The sequence below is a fragment of the Anabrus simplex genome, chromosome 8 (assembly GCF_040414725.1).
Source record: "Anabrus simplex isolate iqAnaSimp1 chromosome 8, ASM4041472v1, whole genome shotgun sequence".
NCBI classification, from domain to species: Eukaryota; Metazoa; Arthropoda; class Insecta; order Orthoptera; family Tettigoniidae; genus Anabrus; species Anabrus simplex.
The window spans coordinates 82,833,723-82,850,741 of record NC_090272.1 but is presented as its reverse complement, the minus strand read 5'-3'; the positions used below and the strand labels follow the sequence as shown (position 1 = coordinate 82,850,741).

At 37.3% G+C, this 17,019-nt stretch overlaps 1 protein-coding gene across 5 annotated transcripts in view; it reads right to left on the bottom strand.

Moving 5' to 3' along the window:
- Nucleotides 1-17,019, bottom strand: part of LOC136878810 (uncharacterized) — a 648,211-nt gene that overhangs the window by 41,484 nt on the left and 589,708 nt on the right. For 2 of the 5 annotated variants that reach the window (XM_067152303.2, XM_067152304.2), the window contains 2 exons: nt 3,589-3,612; nt 123-158 (listed from right to left, as the gene is read on the bottom strand). The exons of 1 other annotated variant lie outside the window; for it this stretch is intronic. In XM_067152303.2, coding sequence (XP_067008404.2) covers nt 123-158; nt 3,589-3,612 — 60 coding nt within the window. The remainder of the gene's footprint in view (nt 1-122; nt 159-3,588; nt 3,613-17,019) is intronic. 2 more of the 5 variants (XM_067152306.2, XM_067152305.2) reach the window with 2 other exon arrangements.

Sequence of the window (17,019 nt, the reverse complement as noted above, 5' to 3'; positions counted from 1 at the left end):
CTCACAGAAAGGAGGTGCAGCAAGACAGCCAAAAGAAGGCTCAGGGATAACCAAGGAAATAGAGGGACAACCAACACCACCATGCACCATAAGAAAGTACACTTTCCAAGAGAATGCCTTACCTTTAAAGAACTATCGAATGGGTTGAGAGTTTCTGCCTGTAAGATAAAGGATACTTATGAAGAGATTTTTCCACAGATATAACAATCACTACACAATTTTTCAGATTCAAGGCAATTGAAAAAAAATCACAAACCCAGTTAAATAATAATTTCATCCAAAATTTGTATTTTTTTTTTTTCAGTTCAACTTGAAAAAAGCTGTAGGAAGATTTTTAGCATTTAAACAAATTGTGATACAGAAAATTTAACAAAGAAGATTTTGTTGATAAGTACCGGTAGCTTTCCAAACATCTATATCAATAGGCCTAATGAAGTTATTCTTCCAATATGACCTGTCTGTAAAGGAGGAAAACTGGTCATTTGCTTCTACAAATTGTGATGAAATCTAACAAACTTAAGAATGTACCCATTAGTATGGTCAATATAGACAAAAAGCTTAATTTGTTCATACACAAAGTAGTATCCAACACATTTTAAATATGTGGAAAAGTTTTGTATTCTACTAATTTCAACATCTGATAAGAATACTTCATATAATCAAATCGTGACATAATTACCATCATTTTTCTAATCTAAACCTATCGTTTTTGAAAAACACCATATCACCCCAGATAAATATAAAATACGTATTTTTTTCAATCCCAGTAGATCACAACAGGTTGTAATCTACACTGTTTCATCAAAGAAGAAACTTCCTAAACCAAATAGTACTTTTCTACTGGCTTGCTATCATCATAGAAGTTACTTCCCTAATAAAAAGGGATCTGTATAGTTATGGCCCTTTTATCCACTCTAAAAATCCATTTGGATAACTTGCACACCATTACTACTACAATGCTTTTAAAGAGTATTCCTGCTTCTCTTCTTGCAATGAAACACTCCGATTTGCACACTAGACCATAAGTCAGGGACAAAATCAGATCTCTTGCCCTGTCTATCCTTTTCCACCTTTCTCTTTTCAATTGATAATTTCCACCATCTGCCCTAGGCACTGTAGTGTCAACATATGCCAATATGGCACCAAGACACACAGAACGTTTCCTCCTTTTTGACCAATGAGGGTAAAACATTGAAATTCCTTCAAGATTTGTTTTAATCTATTACGAGTGTATCTTACAAACCTGCCTAAATAAGACAGCTTTCTTCTATTCTTTTTTTCTTATTACAAGTTAATCAGTATTCCTGGAGTTCCAATTCCCTCTATACTTACAGTATAACTTCAATAAAAAGGAGCTGGCTGTATGGATCAATTGGATACACATTCATACCTGAGCAGTGGGACTAAAAGCAGCTTAAATGTGAGAACCCTATATTGATAGTTTTACTAAGGATGCTTTCCAGGGCTAAATTCTGGAATTCTAGTATCACTATTACCAGATAAAGAAATATTTTCATTGAAGAAAAAGGTAAGACTCCATATCTCTTTTACACTGAACTATGAATGCCTGTCAGAAAAGAGGAAATGTCCTGTTTGTCTTGGTGCCACATATTGGCATAAGCTGTTGGAGTAGAAACAAGAAGCAGTAGCTGAAGTGTTTAAAATAAATGCTGCAAAGACAAAGGACATTAGAATCCATAGTTATTGCAAGTAACCAGCTCACCATATCTAGCAAGCTAATAGAGGAAGTTACTTTGTCTACCTTGCGAGCACAATGCCAAAGACTGGCAGTGCAGAGGAAGATTTCAAGGCTTGAATCCGGAAGCAAATAGCTCATTTGTTCTACTATACCCTACTTTGGAAGAACAGCAACCTTTCATGGAAAACCAAGATCTGACTTTTCAATACAAATGTTAGTCCATTCTACTACATGACTGTGAATCACAAAAGGTCATTAAACAAATCACACACCAATTCTAAGTCTTCATGAATTGCCGTCTACTATGAGTGTTATCTTTTACGACCTTGCCTACGTAAGATACCCTTCCTCTATAATTTTTTCCTTATTACACGGGAAACAGTTCAAGCATGATTTTTCTGCATTAATGATAAACATGATAAATATTTGAACAGATTTTGAGATATCTTAATAAATTACATGATTCTGGTTAAGGAAATAGTGACTGTTTTTTTTGCAAATTAAAGCAAATTAACTTGATAATATTAATTTAAAGTAAATTTATTTAATTTGCAATAAGTGTGAAACCATAGTGAAATTAATTGAAAATAAATAACCTGAAAATTGTATTCAAAGTGCTGTGTGTGTGTGTGTGTGTGTGTGTGTGTGTTTTAAGATAAATGGACAAGAGAACAAGGATTTTTCAGTTGGACATAAATACCCATTTCTCTTCATATTCTAGGAAATCTCTTAATGGCATGAACATACAGGATGAAAGGGTTAGAATGGGGGTCCTTTCTAAGAAACCTGATAAATATATTGTCCACTGCATGCCCTTGGCATCTAGCCAAGTGAAGTGTTTTGAATGTTGTCCTTGTCTCAGCTGTCACATATCACCTCTCCTCACGAAAGCTTAATTTTTTGGAAATCCTCGTATGACACACATTACCAGATGTACTCCTTGATTTTCATATTCCACTGACTGTTTATAAGAAGGATTGGTGGATTTATAACAGCATTCTGGTTCAGGTGCAATAATTAAAATTACTGATACATTTCCCATTAAATACTTTCCCTTGTTCAATATAGCACAACAATTTTCTCCCTAAGAAATTCATGCACCTTAACTTTTACATTAACTTGTCTTTGTCAATCTTTCAGTTCATATTTACCAATTTTATGCAGCACTAACACAAAAATTCACATGAACTGTGTCACGAATACATCTGTATATGTCTTTCCATTTCTTCATTCAATTTCATTTATCTGGAAAATGAAAGTTTCAGACAGACATTCAAAAAGTGAATTGCTATTTCTATTTCCAATAAAGATGATTTCAACACATTTTCCAGATTGCTAAAATGAAACCATGCTTCTCCACCATCACAATCAGAACACAACTAATTGAGTCTATTACCACAAAGAAAAGGATAATTCTGAAATTACTTTAATGATCATAAATCCCAACACTTAACGAAAAATTAGTAAAGGAATAGACTACACCAAGAGAGGGGCTGGGTGACCATTTCCACACTATGAAAAGGGAAGTTTAGAAAGTTTCTCCCACATGAATTTCACAGGCAGTCCAATAAACATCAGATGAAAATTCTGTTAAGTGTGGATTGTAGTTTACTGCAAACAGTTCTAGACTTTTACAAAACAGGAATGACATTTGGAGTGTTCAAAATACACTCTGTCAGACTGTTTGAATATAAATGATGTTATCTTTATCCATACATATAATTTGCCAAAACTACCGACAATACAACAAAAAAAAAAAACACTTTAGAGAATTTGTAGAGAAAGAGAGAAATTTTCTTCATGAAATGACACCAAATACAATTAGTATACCAGAATTACAATAAGAATAAGTGCTACTAAAGCATGCTGCAAAGCTCTAAGTGCCTTACCCTCGTCAAACTGTTCTCTTCATCCTGCTCGCCACACCACACCATAACATAGGCGAAAACAAAAGAAACACATACTTGCATTACACACAAAATTGACGTGCAAAAGTAGCAGCTGTGATGTGCACAAAAAAATAAACAGTGGTAATAAGAAAGGACAGTGTTTGGCAATACGAAAAAAAATATTTAGTTTTGTTAGCAGTTAAATCTTACATTAACATGTACAGATTTTTGCAACCGTCAAGGTGGAATGGGAAGATAAGCGACTGTGGTCTTAATAAGATTTGTTTTTGAAGATTTTTTTTTTTTTTTTTTTGTGAAAATGGGGAAACTACAGAAAACCATCCTCAAGCTTGCTAGCAGTGGAATTGAAACCTGTCATCTCTCATTCTGCAAAGCCAAATGAGAATAAGAGATTAAATTTCTAAAAATAAAAACTGTAATACCGTACATAAAAAATTATTAGCACAGTGTTTCAGGAAGAGGGATGTGTCCCAATCAGAAAGTTATAAAACTTGCAGAAATATTTTGTATTAGTGCTAGAAGAAAATATTAATACACAACAGATTTATTTTGTACACTGGCAAAGTTCAGAATAGTTCACTCAGATTGATTTTTAAAAATCTATAGTTGTGTAAGTTAATCGTTTGTTTATCATTAGGGCTTTTTATGGCTCAGACAGTTAAATGCCACTCACCAATTTATCTCATCTTCAATCTCGGGGTCTATATATGCAATATTACTGCTGAGCAATGTGGAGGCAGGATAGCTTTTATCTGGGGTCTTCAGGTTATTGTTTTTACAATTTGCTTTATGTTGCACTGACACGGATAGGTCTTATGGCAATCATGTGATAGGAAAGGGCTAGGAGTTGTTAGAAGAAAGTGGCTGTTGCTTTAAGTTACAGCCCCAGCACTGGCCTGGTGTGAAAATGGGAAACCACAGAAAACCATGTTCAGTGGGGTTCGAACCTGCTATCTCCCGGATGCAAGCTCATAGCTCCGCGCCTGTAACTGCGTGGTCAACTCACTTGATTCCTTAGTTTTCTCCATCATTTTCATTTCAGTAAAACTTTACAGACCATCATTAACAGCTGGCTTGGAAGAGTAGAAAAGGCCTAGCCAGTGGTTAAGTTTTTTTCTTTCTTCTTTCCTTTTTTTTCCCCCCACCACACTGACTCAGACAAGTCTAATGACAATGATGAAATAAGACTGAGAAGGAAGTAACCATAAGTAACCATGGCCTTAATTAAGGTACAGTTCCAGCATTAGCCTGATGTGAAAATGGGGAAACCCCAGAAAAACCATCTGCAGGGCTGCCGACAGGAGTTCGAACCAACTACTTTCTGAATGCAAGCCAACAGCTACATGCTGCCAACCCCACATAGCAAACTCACTCGAAGTCAAGTGGTTTAGAGAGCCAGATTATGTTATAACTGAACCAAGATGTACACAATGTGTTTCCACTTCACAAAATTTTTATGGCTGGTAAATAATCTGTTTGGAGTTCTCAGGTTTGCTTTTGGGAGTGCTCACTACATTAGAATAATTTTCCAGGCTCCATGGCTAAATGGTTAGCATGCTGGCCTTTGGTCACAGGGGTCTCGGGTTCAATTTCCAGCAAGCCCATTTCATTTCATTAGAATAATTGAAGAGTACAGGTTTTCAAAACCAACATCCAAGTTGCTCAGATAACATCAAGACTTCTGTTAATGCAGAAACACACCTGCTTTATTATTTACATGTTTTATGATACATGAAGTAATTTAAGACATTTGTTATGGAATTTTTTGTACTTTTGTCTCTAAAGAACATTTTTGATGTTTTTGGGAGCATTTTTGTTTGATGTTATGGGATAAAGATGTGCCAATAGAAGCAAAGGAACCTATGTACAAGATGTATTACGTACCCATAACAACTAAAGGAGCAGAAACTTGGACAATGACAAAGAAGGACGAGAGTCTAATACAGGCAGCCAAAATGAAGTTCTTGAGGAGTATGATACAGAAGAGTAGAAGAAAGAAAATAAGGAATGAGAAAATCTGGGAAGAAACTGGAGTGGAAAAAATGAATGACAGAATAGAGAAGAGCCGATTAAGATGGTTTGGGCACATAAAGTGAATGAGTGATGAAAGAATGCCAGAAAAGGTGATGGAAGTGCAAATGCAAGGAAGGAGAGGCCACGGATGACCAAGATTGAGACGGAAGGACACAATCCAACACAGTATTAGAGAAAAACCTGGACTGGGACACAGTGTTGGAGGAGGAGTAGTGGAAAGACCGAAGAAAGTGGAGAGGGACCATATTTGGCCCTACCCGCCTACAGCTGGATAATGGGAAAATGATTATGATGATGACGATTTACCTAAAAATCATCATTAATGCCATGATTTTGTTTATTTATTTTTTATTATTATTATTTTTTATTTATTCATGAAGCATAAGATAAAGCTACATTGAGCAAATTTCACTTGCACTGTCAACAGACTATTTGACAAACATACTTTCATAATAAAATATAACAAACATAACAAAATATAACAAGATCAGGTACACAGCCTACTAATAACTGTCCAAGTCGAAAACCATGAGAATGTCCATGTTCATAGCCAAGTCATCGTGGGCCTCCTATTAATATTGTTAAAGAGTGTTGGGAGGCGGATTAGGAAAGATCGTTGAAGTATTGAGTGCTGAGTGTGGGGAATGTAGAGCGGGAAGGAACACAGAGAGAGAAGAGTGAGACAAGATGTTCCGAGCGGTAATGCCCATTTAAGATCCTGTGGAGGAAACTCAGGTCAGCTACCTGTCGCCTGATGTGCAGCGGTGACATATTAATTGCCATGAATGCCTGCTGGGTAGACAGATTTCTGAGCTTGGGGTTTCTGTTCCTTACAATTGCAGCAAAGAAGGACACTGCTCTGTCTAACTGCTTAGTATTGGAGGGGGAGGCTGTTGTAGAAATCGGAGAGCAGTAGTTTAAGAGAGGTTGAATGATCGTGAGGAAGAAGTGACGAAGAGCAATGGGGTCAGAAATTTCTGTGAAGCGATAGAGAATGCCTAGTAATTTCATAGCCTTGGTTGTATATGTTTCTATGTGGGTCTTAAATTGTAATTTTGTATCGAATATTACACCTAGGTCACGCTGTTGTGTAACTACGGTGATGGGCTTGTCGAGTAGGTAATATGATGTCGGTAGAGGAGATTTACGTAGTGTTCTGGTCATGTGGCTGCATTTTTGTGGATTGGGGATAAGTTTCCAAGTACAGCACCAGTTCGAGAGGACATTGAGGACTGTAGCAGAGCTGCATCTGCTAGATTCCTGATCTCCCTAAATATCTTGCAGTCATCAGCAAAGAGTAGGGTATTCGCTGTTTCGTTGAGTTCGGACGGCAGAGCGTCCATAAACAAAGAGAACAGCAAGGGGCCAAGAGTACTGCCTTGTGGGACACCGGAGGTGACTGGTAACCATGAGGATGAAGTGCCTGATATTACCACTCTCTGCCAACAGTTATGTAGGAAGCCAGCAAGAAGGATCAGAAGACTGCCATGTTTGTAAAATTGTTCAGAGAGTTTATGGAGCAACAGAATATGGTCTACAGAATCAAAAGCTTTCGAAATGTCTACATAGCAGATATCCAGCTGTGATTTAGCTGCAATGGCATGTGATGATGCAAAGCTATGCAGAGTGGCCAGGTTTGTTAGACAAGAGCCACCTGGTAAAAAACCATGTTGCTTGGTTGAGATATACGGGAAAGTGAATGTGAGGAGACGCTGGTGTATAATTTTTTCCAAAGATAAAGGACAGTGTAGGGAGAATAGAAATTGGTCGGTAAGATGAAACAAATTTGTTGCCTGATTTGAGAAGTGGAACAATATTTGCCTGTTTCCAGGTAATAGGAAAATAGCCCGCGGTGAAACATCTGTTAAATAATTTAGAGAGAGGGCCGCAAAGAGTGCTGGCAGTATTTTTTTTAGGAAGAGAGGACCTATAGTGTGGCACCGGTAGCTTTGTTGGTACCGGTACGAAGAGTTTGAAGAAGGTTATGAACTTCACTTGGTGTGGTAGTTATGCTTGATAGGGTTCTGTTTGAAGCTGTACCTACGGGAGGGAACGGTTGGTTTTGTAAGGGAGGGGAGAAGGTGGAGAAGAAATACCTGTTGAACAGTTCATTGCGATCGGCGCCATCTGCCGTTGCATCGTTGTGGTTCACGCCGACAGGAATCCGCTCCGTCCTTCTCCGTGTGTTGATGAGACTCCAGTAGCGCTTGGGATTGCTGCGGACATTTTCAGTGACAGTGTCCACGTGTGTTTTGTAGTCTCTTCTGACCATAAACCTCGCGTGGCAGCAGATTTTAATGAAGGTATTGTGAGTGTGTGGGTGGGTGAGGGAAGTCTTTTCACAGGCGCCAAGCTCTCTTCTTATTAAATAGTATCAGTCTGGTCTCTTGTGATATCCAGTGTTGATATTTGCTGGTAGTAGCTCGTTGTGCATGTACGACGTCTTTAATTGCAGCTTGCAGCCAGTCGTACAGCAGGTCAAGGGCTGATTCGATATCAGCTATTTCGAGCAGACTCCAGGGAAGGCATTCCATGGCACGACACATTGCAGGCCAGTCAGCACGGCGCCAAACGTAGGTAGGGTGGTAGGATGGCCTGCTGTGAGGCTTTGAGGAGGGGTGAGGAAGGGGGAATGTAGCATCGAGAGACTGGTGGTCGCACAGGAAAAGGTTTCTGCCTGGGGTTATTGTTTTAAGTTCTAATGAGGAGAGTATGAGGTCCAGGGTGTTGGGTCCATGGGTTGGGTACATATTAAACTGTTTCAGTCCGAGGCCATTAATAAAACTGTCTATAAAGTATGTGTCACAGTTGTTAGGTGACAGTCCGGTAGTTGGAGAAGACCACTTTATAGACAAGTTAAAGTCGTCCATTAAAATTACTTCACCATAAGGGAGAGCTGCAATGACTGAGTTCAGGCACTGTTCAAGGTCACTGAATGGGCTGTTTGGTGGTCTGTAGTAATATCCCACAAGTAGAGGGCGTCGAAGAAAGAGTAGCTCCACCCATACTAACTCACAGTTCTGTTCGAGATCTGTCCTTCGTTTACACGGTAAGGCACTGTTCACTGCTAGCATCACTCCACCACTTAGAGTAGCGCGATCACAACGAAATATGCTGTAATTAGCGCTGAGTGGTAGTTCACTGTCACTAGCCAACGAGAGCCATGTTTCAGTAAGTCCGATCACGTCAACTTCTCTTAAGTCAGGCAGGGATAGTTCACAATCAGACAGCTTATTGTTTAGGCTTTGCACATTCTGACAATAGATGTTTATATCTGTTTTCATTTCACAAGTGGTGGGACCGGGGTTTAAGTGGACATCTCCAGCCAGTAGTAGGAGGCAAAGCAAGCCCCTAATCGCCAAGCGACCAGGCCTAGGCTCGTTTCGCCAGAGCTAGTAGGGAGGCGCCTGTAAGTCTGGAAAATGGCCCATCCAGTCAGAGAGAACGTCGGAATGTAGTAGTTTCTCTCTGCTAGTAGCCATGCAAAAGGAGAATTCACTTTTTCACTTGCACACACCGATTCCTTAACTCGAATAGACCCGTGCAGAGAACCGTAAAGTGCAAGAACTCTGATTATTACCACACAAACAACACAAACTGCAGCAGCACTAAGCTTGCGCGTGCCTACTCTAGCTGCCATCTTGACTCATTCTTTTTAAAATTTAATTGATATTTCATATTTTCTCTCCACCTTTTTGCCACTAATACCCATGTTTTGTACATATTTAATTTGCAAACAAATTTAATATTTCCATTTTAACGTCTACCCTTATGTAACGGATTGGTTCAAACAAGAATCATAACGATGTGCTCCACATCCAAGGTTCTACCCAGAGAACAATTCTCACTCGAGGCTGGAGATGACAATGATTTAGTGACCAGTGATATTGTGTATTTGAAGTATCTCTTTATTGTTTCAGTTGAGGTACAAAGGACATTTCAATGAACTGCATTTGGGGCTGTCGCCCAGGTGGCAGATTCCCTATCAATTACAGCCTTTTCTTAAATATTTCCAAAGAACTTGGAAATTTATCAAACATTTCCCTTGATAAATTATTGCAGTCCCTTACTCCTCGTCCTACAAATGAATATTTAGCCCAATTTGTCCTCTGGAATTCCAATTTTATTTTAATATTATGACCTTTCCTACAAAAGCTCAAGCTTATCCACCTACTGATGTCATTCCATACCATCTCTCCTCTGACAGCTCAGAACATAGCACATAGTTGAGCATCTCATCTCCTTATTTCCAGAGCAGTGTCCTCCTTTGCTGCAATTGTAAGGAACAGAAACCCGAAGCTCAGAAATCTATCTATGCAGCCCATATTAAGGGCAATAAATGTGTCACCGCTGCACATTAGGCGGCAAGTAGCTGACCTGAGTTTCCTCCACAGGATCTTAAATGGACATTACCGCTTGGAACATCTTATCTCACTCTTCTCTCTCCGTGTTCCTTCCCACTCCACATTCCCCACACTCAGCACTCAATACTTCAACGATCTTTCCTAATCCGCCTCCCAACACTCTTTAACAATATTAATAGGAGACAAGAGCTTGATATAGCATCAAATAAAAGCATATTTGAGAGGGTTGCAAATAGTCTCTTAAAGATAAGTTGATGTGAAGGGATTATACCGCCATCTTGACCCACGACAACTTGACGATGAACATGGACATTCTCATGGTTTTCGATTTGGACAGTTGTTATTAGTGGGCTGTGTACCTGATCTTGTTATATTGTGTTATGTTTGTTATATTTTATTACGAAAGTTTACATCTGTTAATTAGTCTGTTGACAGTGCAAGTGAAATTTGCTCAATGTAGCTGTATCTTTTGCTTTGTGAATAAATAAATTAAAAAATAAAAGTCTTTTCAGCCCAAAGTTTGCAACATTTTTGTAACACTACTCCTTTGTTGGAAATCACCCAGAACAAACTGTGCTGCTTTCCTTTGTATCTTTCCCAGTTCTCGTATCAAGTAGTCGTGGTGTGGGTCCCATACACTGGAATGAACCATGCTTTAATTGGGGTCCTATCCTTGCTACAACCTCTAAATGCCCTCATAACCCTGTGACTAGACCTGTTACCTTTCTTTACAAACTCAATGTAATTACCCCAATGACAAACCCTAGTAACTTCCTCACTCCCACTTACTAGCTCTAATGTTGATGTTGCATTCGAAAGATATTAGCCCAAAGAGTGAAAGACATAGAGAAAAACCTGTTAAGGAGAGTATGTAACAGTAAGAGAGGACTAGCAGAAATCCGTAAAGTAAGTACAAATATGAGAATGAAGACCGAAATGTTACATAAAGGAGATATGAGGGGCATAATTTGATGGCTAATGGGTGTACATTAAAAAAAAAAAAAAAAAAGGCAGAATAGTACAAAATAAGAAAAACTGCAGAGAAACGAGAATAATCAAAGAAATAGATGAGAAAGATATATGTAAAATTTAAAATGAATCCATATTTTTTTTTTTTTTGCTAGGGGCTTTACGTCGCACCGACACAGATAGGTCTTATGGCGACGATGGGATAGGAAAGGCCTAGGAGTTGGAAGGAAGCGGCCGTGGCCTTAATTAAGGTACAGCCCCAGCATTTGCCTGGTGTGAAAATGGGAAACCACGGAAAACCATTTTCAGGGCTGCCGATAGTGGGATTCGAACCTACTATCTCCCGGATGCAAGCTCACAGCCGCGCGCCTCTACGCGCACGGCCAACTCGCCCGGTGAATCCATATTTTACACTCTTGTTAAATAATAATAACCATAAAATCTATGGTCCTAGCTACCACGTTTAGAAGCAGTTTACATAATAAGCCGGTGTCAGTTGTTGAGTGGTTATTGTTCCAGTTTCTTATATCCACAATCACAGCTTCGATTGCAGGCAATGTAGATGAACTTTTAAATACTGGAAAAACCATATCAAGTCGTAACGTTCTTGACAGCGTTAACTCTAAGAACTCATTGTACATACTTCTCTCGTCATTGTAAATCCATTTAGAAGAGTTCCCAGTACCTTAGCAAGAATGCATTTCTTCTATGTGCAAGGTTCTATTATCCAAGTGGTGGGGAAGCAAGATAATGAATGATGGAACAGTTAAGAGAAACGAGTCTAAGAATACAGTGGATTTTACCAGGTAAGAGATTTGGTGTGGAAAGATTATATTCCAATTTAGTGTAAGAAAACCTTCTACAAGTCTTATTTCTTGCCGATATTGACCTATGCTGCCAAGACATGGAGAATAACCACCAGAGAGAAGAGTAGAATACATACATTGGGAATAAAGTTCCTCGTAAGTATGAAAGGTAAAACAAGAAGGAACAAAATGAGTGAGGAGTTCAGAAGGAAGCTGGAGGTTGAAAGACTGCAAGACCAGATGGAGAAGGCTTGCCTTAGATGGCTTGAGCATGTCAAAAGAATGAAGGACAGAATTCCAAGTTTAAAGCAGAGCCAAGAGGGAGACCAACAAAGAGATAGGAGGACCAGATTACAGAGCATATTGAAAGATGACAAGTGGAGGATGAAACTGTGTGAAAGAAGAGGACAAAACTGAGGTCAATGATCCACTGCCAGACCCAGGAGCTTGGAGGAGGTGGTGGTGGTTCTGTCATCTGACAAGTGTGAGAATTATGTTTTGAAAACTTACATAAAGTGTTCATAGTATATTGCAACTCAGTAAATGAAAAGAAAAATAACAACTAGCTATGACTAATTGCTAGAAACTACAGTATATCAGTTAATTTTCTTTTTTCAAATCATTTAGATAAAATTGATATAAAATTAAAGACTGTTGAATACAGTCATCTACATGGGAACTTTCATTTAATTATGGATATGGCAATGAAATATCTCGATAGTTGTTGCCAGCCTTCCTGTTCCCTTGCTTGTAGATAGGTGCAATTACTGCTTTCGTCCAATCAGAACGTACCTTACTAACATCCCATGCTAACCTTATTATTCTATGAAACCATTTCATCCCTTCCTTTCTGCTATATTTCATCTATTCCTGCTGCTTTATGACAATGGTGTTTATGGACCATCTTTTCCACTTCAAGTGTAATTTCACCAACATCACTGTCCTCCCCATGAGCTTGGTTTTTGAGGCATCTCCAGAAGTCATGGAAAGATTGTGTTAATAACTTGGAAACGCCAGGTCAAGCAGAGCAGGGAGACCTTTATGGACAGTAATATAGAATCTTAGAAAGGGAAGGAAAAAGGAAATAGATGAACTCATAATAGATAATAGATCACTGGACAGGTGGAAGGAATATTTTGAAAATCTTCTGAACATAAAAGTTTCACTTTCTCTATCCTAGGCCTAGAAATATGCAGTTCACTACAGATTTAAAAAAAAACCTGGTATACCTGCATTTGATTTGAAACCACACTCGCTTTCTGCACCCTTGCATGATGAGTAGACTGAGACAATTCTTTTCCTAACTCTCCAACTGCAAAAATCTACCCACAACATTCGCTTATTTATGGGTGCCAAACAGAAACTATGTTGCCTGCAATAGTATTCCTGATGAACAGTCCTACCCCGCACTCTGCCCTTCCCTTTTTAACACCCGTCAAGAACACTTTATAACGTATGCCATTCAGTATAAATTCTGAAAAGTAATTAAAATGGAAAATTATTTTAATAAAAACACAAATGTATATAACAGGGTACATATACTTCTATTTTTTAGTGTTTAGATTTGCACAATAAAGAGCAAAGGATATTTATTTTCCTGAATTATATACAACAAATCCAAAAGGAATGTACAAAACTGTGACTACTCAGAAAGTGAGTTCTGCACAAGATTGAAAACATAATCCTTTTGCAAGGGTCTAATAAAGAAAGCTAATAATGGTACAGTCTTTAACAGATAATGAATACTCATAATAAAATTATATTATCATAGAAAGGTTGTATATTAGTCTGTTCCTGCCATGGCTCTGTATTAAGTTCCTCAAAACTTGTTATAATTAGCCATCCAGGGTTAAAAGTAAAACTGTTATACTACTTGAAAAAAATCTTACTGAATTTGAAGTCTTTGTCATTAAAAATCACAGCTAATATTTCTCCTAAAAAAGTGAGGCAAAAATTTAGATTAAACATGTACAGTAAAACTAATATAAGAGAAATTCATAACATGACAAACTATTTACACTGCCATGGATAGTCAATTATTTCATCAATTAATAAAATACAAAACACAGTCCTTTCTTTGTTCATAGATAACAAGCAATATGGTAAGTTGCATAAACTTAAATACAAAAATACAATGGCAAGAAACAACTACTTAGAATGAGACTGAAATATTATTAATGATGCTACAAAGCAAATTTACAAATATGGAACAAAAGCATCAACTCTAAGGCATTGCAGTTCAGCAGTAACCTCTGATAGCTGAAAAGGCATTTTTTAATTTTTAAACTTCAAGCTATGCTTTGCAGTATATTTTATGAAATTCCAACAACAATACAATTATTTATATTTTGCTATTAAATAATGTGAACCATGGAAAAGTATAGAATGTTTCCAAGACTTAAAGAATGAATAACAGTTTATACTTTCCTTTAATTCCACCAAAATCAGTCTCAATGTATTCCTGAGCATTTAAGATGTTAGTGCTTAATAAATTTTCCAAAAAGAAAACTTTTTTGGCATGTTAAGAGAACTAGAATGGTTAGGTTTGGTTTCTATTCTCTCCTATCAAAGGCATGACCATTAATATGTTATTTAACAACCATTTCAAAACAGCCAAACCAGCTCCTCATTTTCCAGCAATTATTTACTTTTCGTAGATCACGGATAAATACTTTACAAAACGAAAGGGAAATAGACTATCTCCAGTTCAAACTATAATTGAAGAGGAACAGTTTTAGGTACATACAGCCCAGGACTGCATATAAAGATTTCTCTTCAATATTTATGTCTCCCAGAATAGACAGTATCTGTAGTTTTATTTCTGACTTTTACTATCTCAAACTCGCGTCAGCTATGTTCTTGAGAAATATAATAGGCTACATATTATCAAAATCCTGCAACTAAGTGCGGCTGATATCAGAAAAAAACGAAAATAAGACTACAATGATTTATTCATATATTTTCCTACATTTATTTTACTGATTTTTTACTTGGAATTTAAGTACTGCAAACAGAAAAAACAATTTTAAAAAAGACTGAACTACGATTAACACCAATAAGTATTTTACCATAAACTTCACTCAATTTTACAGTTAAGTTATGCAGGAAAATAAGATAGATATTTCTCTATTGTGCATTAGTAGCATGGTAGCAATACATCTTTTTTGGAGGTTAGTGATACCCATAATTTAATCACAAATATGAAAATTAGCCATGTTTACAGGAGATTTACCTGTAAATTACTTACATATAACTAAGAAATTATATCTAGTAGTTAAATGATAAGTTTTATCAGATCTATAAAAAACTACACATAAGCCAGAATTTTGGACAACTATGTTATGTAACAGAACAACATTTACTGTATATTCAAACTGTAGAATGCAAGGGTAAAATTTCCCCTAAAATTCACCAGAAAGCAGGCAAAACATTTAGAAATAGGTTGAGATAATTAATTTATGGTTCATAATAGGCCTATAATTAAAACTCAAACATCTGTTTGATGTGAATGTTTTGGCTGAATTCCCTATGCATGCGCACCAAGTAATGCTGCCTCCTAGCAAGCCATACAATGGCAGATATCACATCAATGTTTTAGTGAACTACTGGAGAAGATTTCAACCACACTGTTTAGAGGCAACATGCAAGCCCAAAGTTTTAATGGAACAAAGGAAGTGTTTTTCACCCTTGAAAGAGCAGTTACAGGGCAATCTTCTTACTTTGAGTTATTAAACGAACCTATAAGATATAGGCTATACCATTGCAACATAAAACACATTGTTTAATCCATACAAATACAAATATTTCACACAAAAAGTGTCTGAGAATTAGGTTATTCATACCTCATCCCCTACGAATGATACAAATGTTGGACATGCACATTTACATTTAAGGTTATGAATTCTAGAGGTATCTTTCCACCAGCTGTTGCAGTCAAACAACAATAACATTTTACATTCCTACTATTAGGCCTGTATACATTACTTTAGTTAATGATGTACTTTCGAAGGGGGGCTGTGCTAGGGGTGAAATGATCACTCTATGCCATTGATAATAAAGCATTCATCATGATTATCCAAATTATGTTTCTGTACAGAGGCCCTCATCACCAATCATTTCACAAAATTAGACCATTCATTTCCTTGCAATGTACACAAGACCTTTCATTTACTAGATTCATTTCTACATAGTGAGTCTGAAACCCTAGCCCATGTTATTCCTTCATGTCCATGGGAGGGCTTGCTCAGGAATGTTAAGCACAACAGAACAAGACCTAGGATTGGAGCAGCAATCTTCCAGAAAGGTTATGAGGTACATGAAGAGGTGGCATGTGTTGCTATGGTGGAAGCAACTGGAGAATAGATATAATTGCAATGAACCGAGAAAAGGATTTTGCATATATTCTGGACCCCACCAAAAGATATGAGGTCGACTCCAATCATCCAGCAGAGGTAGACGCGGAGAAGCGAGCCACCTATGAACCAACCACCAGCTACTTTTAAAAAATTCATACTATATTTCCTGTATTAGGGTTGTAGGACTTTTCATTGGAGCAAGAGGAACCGTATCAAAATTCTTAGTTAAGTTTTTCAAAAATGTGGACATTCCCAACAATCTACAACACTGTGGTTTAGCCATCTTGGCCATTAAAGGTTCCGTCCAAATTGTTAGAAATCCCTTTATAGTACCGCATATGAGAAGGATTAACTCCGGAAAACTCTTCAATGTTGAACATGCATTCAATATTTAAGTGTTACGATATACTTTGTCAGATTTAGGCAGCCTATCATTGTAAGAAGTACAAATAAAATAAAATATTTCAATTTTGATATATGTATGGTATGTATTATTATTTCCTTAGTGTTATAGGCCTATATCTCCCTTCTGAGACAAATAGTATAAGACGACAATGTTAGAAGCAACATATAAGCTACAGTAGAGAAATGGCCTTAGGATAATAATATTGCCTGTAAATATGCAAGTGTGATCTGTGAATCCATTATTAATCTAAAAGAAAACAAGGGAATAAACTGATATGGACAGGCATGCATTTCCTATCTGAATAATACTCAGTAACAGTTTTGTGTCATTATTAACGGAAAGGCAAAAACATTGAATTATAGATATTTTGCAAGTTCATAGCAACATAGTCAAAACTCCAAAGAAGAGTTCAGAGCTATAAACTACAGAGACAGAAAGAAACAAAATTATTTACAACAGAAGCCAAAAGTTTTCAC